The 2,402-nt window shown below is 39.7% G+C and overlaps 1 protein-coding gene across 1 annotated transcript in view; it reads right to left on the bottom strand.

The window, feature by feature from the left end:
* The window catches only part of osbpl3b (oxysterol binding protein-like 3b), a gene marked incomplete in the record, with an annotated part of 57,620 nt that overhangs the window by 13,806 nt on the left and 41,412 nt on the right, over positions 1–2,402 (bottom strand). Inside the window, 1 exon segment of the mRNA XM_014008767.1 lies at positions 1,520–1,650. Coding sequence (XP_013864221.1) covers positions 1,520–1,650 — 131 coding nt within the window.

The following is a 2,402-nucleotide window of genomic DNA, read 5'->3' as shown; positions in this document are numbered from 1 at the left end:
AACTATAGACCAGTGTTAGGTTTAGAGGAATGGTGTGAATTAAGTTCTGGTTCAGGTTAGGGTTAACTATAGACCAGTAATGGTTAGTTTTACTAGTTAGGTTTAGAGGAATGGTGTGAATTAAGTTCTGGTTCAGGTTAGGGTTAACTATAGACCAGTAATGGTTAGTTTTACTAGTTAGGTTTAGAGGAATGGTGTGAATTAAGTTCTGGTTCAGGTTAGGGTTAACTATAGACCAGTAATGGTTAGTTTTACTAGTTAGGTTTAGAGGAATGGTGTGAATTAAGTTCTGGTTCAGGTTAGGGTTAACTATAGACCAGTAATGGTTAGTTTTACTAGTTAGGTTTAGAGGAATGGTGTGAATTAAGTTCTGGTTCAGGTTAGGGTTAACTATAGACCAGTAATGGTTAGTTTTACTAGTTAGGTTTAGAGGTATGCTGTGAGTTAAGTTCTGGTTCAGGTTAGGGTTAACTATAGACCAGTAATGGTTAGTTTTACTAGTTAGGTTTAGAGGTATGGTGTGAGTTAAGTTCTGGTTCAGGTTAGGGTTAACTATAGACCAGTAATGGTTAGTTTTACTAGTTAGGTTTAGAGGTATGGTGTGAGTTAAGTTCTGGTTCAGGTTAGGGTTAACTATAGACCAGTAATGGTTAGTTTTACTAGATAGGTTTAGAGGTATGGTGTGAGTTAAGTTCTGGTTCAGGTTAGGCTTAACTATAGACCAGTAATGGTTAGTTTTACTAGTTAGGTTTAGAGGTATGGTGAGAGTTAAGTTCTGGTTCAGGTTAGGCTTAACTACAGACCAGTAATGGTTAGTTTTAGAGAAAATGTCTGGTTAGGCATAAATACAGTCCTCAGTTTGATGCAAATACAAGGATGTGTGTGCGTGTTTGTGCCTTTGTTTTTGCTACTTGGTGGGGACGATTTTTCAGAAAAAATACAGCTTCGTGGGGACCGGATGCTGTGGGGACCCCACAACTTCGGAGGCTGATTTTGGATGGGGGGTTAGGTTTAGGACCAAGGTTTAGGTTAGTTGTGAGTTTAATTTTAGGGTAAATAGTCAGGGTTAGGATATAAAATTTCCCCCMAAAAAATGAATGGAAGTCGATGGAAAGTCCCCACAAGGATAGAGAGACATAGTACATGTGTGTATGTGTGTGTGTGTATGTGTGCGTGTGTGGTGGTGGGGGGGGGGGACTAGTACTCCCTACGTTGTGGGACAGTTTTTTTTTGGGCATACACACCTACTTGTGAGGACCTAATGTTACTTACATGGACCTGACTGGTACTTATGGGGACCTGAGTCTAGTCCCCACAAGGGGAAACACTGTTGGTGGGTCTGGGGTTAGGTTTAGGACAAAGCTTTATGTTAGTTTTAGGGTCAGGCAGGTACCTGTGAGGTTGAGGTTAGGGTTGGTGGTCAGGGTTAGGCTGTAGAAATGTAATGGATGTCAGTACCAGGTCCCCATAAAGAGAGTTGTACCAGATTGTGCGTGTGTGCGTGTGCGGCTTCACTTACCGCTGCCAGTGTGTTCTTTAAATTGACAACCTGAGGAGAGGTCGGGGGATGCGAGTCGTGATCCAGACACTGTTTTAATCTCTCCCTGTCAGATTTGAGCGAGCTCAGGACCGACTTCATGTTTGTGTGCACTGCAGAAAGAAGAGTCGAACTATAAACTCAGTGTGGATTCATTTCACAACAGCGTAGTTGTTGACACATCGTGTTACCAAATGTCTGATTATCCCCTTAAAGTGCCTGTGACATCATATATTTATAATAAATATAAACATTTTTTGAAAGATAACATTGATGACATATTGTAAAATAAATTTCATGTTGCTGAGATGAACGGTTGTTGAGATATTTGCATGTGAAGTAACAGGAAGTGATGTCAAAGGGGAATGTCTGCATGTAAACAGAGCGTTGTTACAGAGTGTAGAGAAGAATCTGGCTTCTTTAGATTATTTTGAGTTCCTGTCAAAGAGAGATGAAGAAGAGTTAAAGTTTAAATAATATTGTTTTAATAAACAAAGACCAGGGAGTATACTTTATTAAAGTGTTCCCCTTTGATGTCACTTCCTGTTTCATTTTGGCTGAGGCAAAGTCAAATGGAAATAGGCCAGTTATGTGACAAAATGGGTAAAAAATCATGTGTATTATGGTAATTTTCTTCAGTATAAAGATATTTTCTTTGACATTTTGTATTTTAAGGACAGGCATGTCACAGGGCCTTTAAACTCAGCAACACTGCTTTGGAAACAAAACAAAACAGGAGTTACATTTGCTGTGTGAAGCTGACACCCCACCCACACAAAAAATAAGAACTAGTAAGCGGATTGGTTAGTGCTTCGTTTGTGCAGGTTTGTGCAGTTAAAATGAGCGTTTGTGCTGTTATAGTTTT

Source organism: Austrofundulus limnaeus, unplaced genomic scaffold, assembly GCF_001266775.1.
Source record: "Austrofundulus limnaeus strain Quisiro unplaced genomic scaffold, Austrofundulus_limnaeus-1.0 Scaffold52, whole genome shotgun sequence".
NCBI classification, from domain to species: Eukaryota; Metazoa; Chordata; class Actinopteri; order Cyprinodontiformes; family Rivulidae; genus Austrofundulus; species Austrofundulus limnaeus.
The sequence above is the reverse complement of the archived record's forward strand: the minus strand, read 5'-3'. Positions and strand labels throughout refer to the sequence as shown.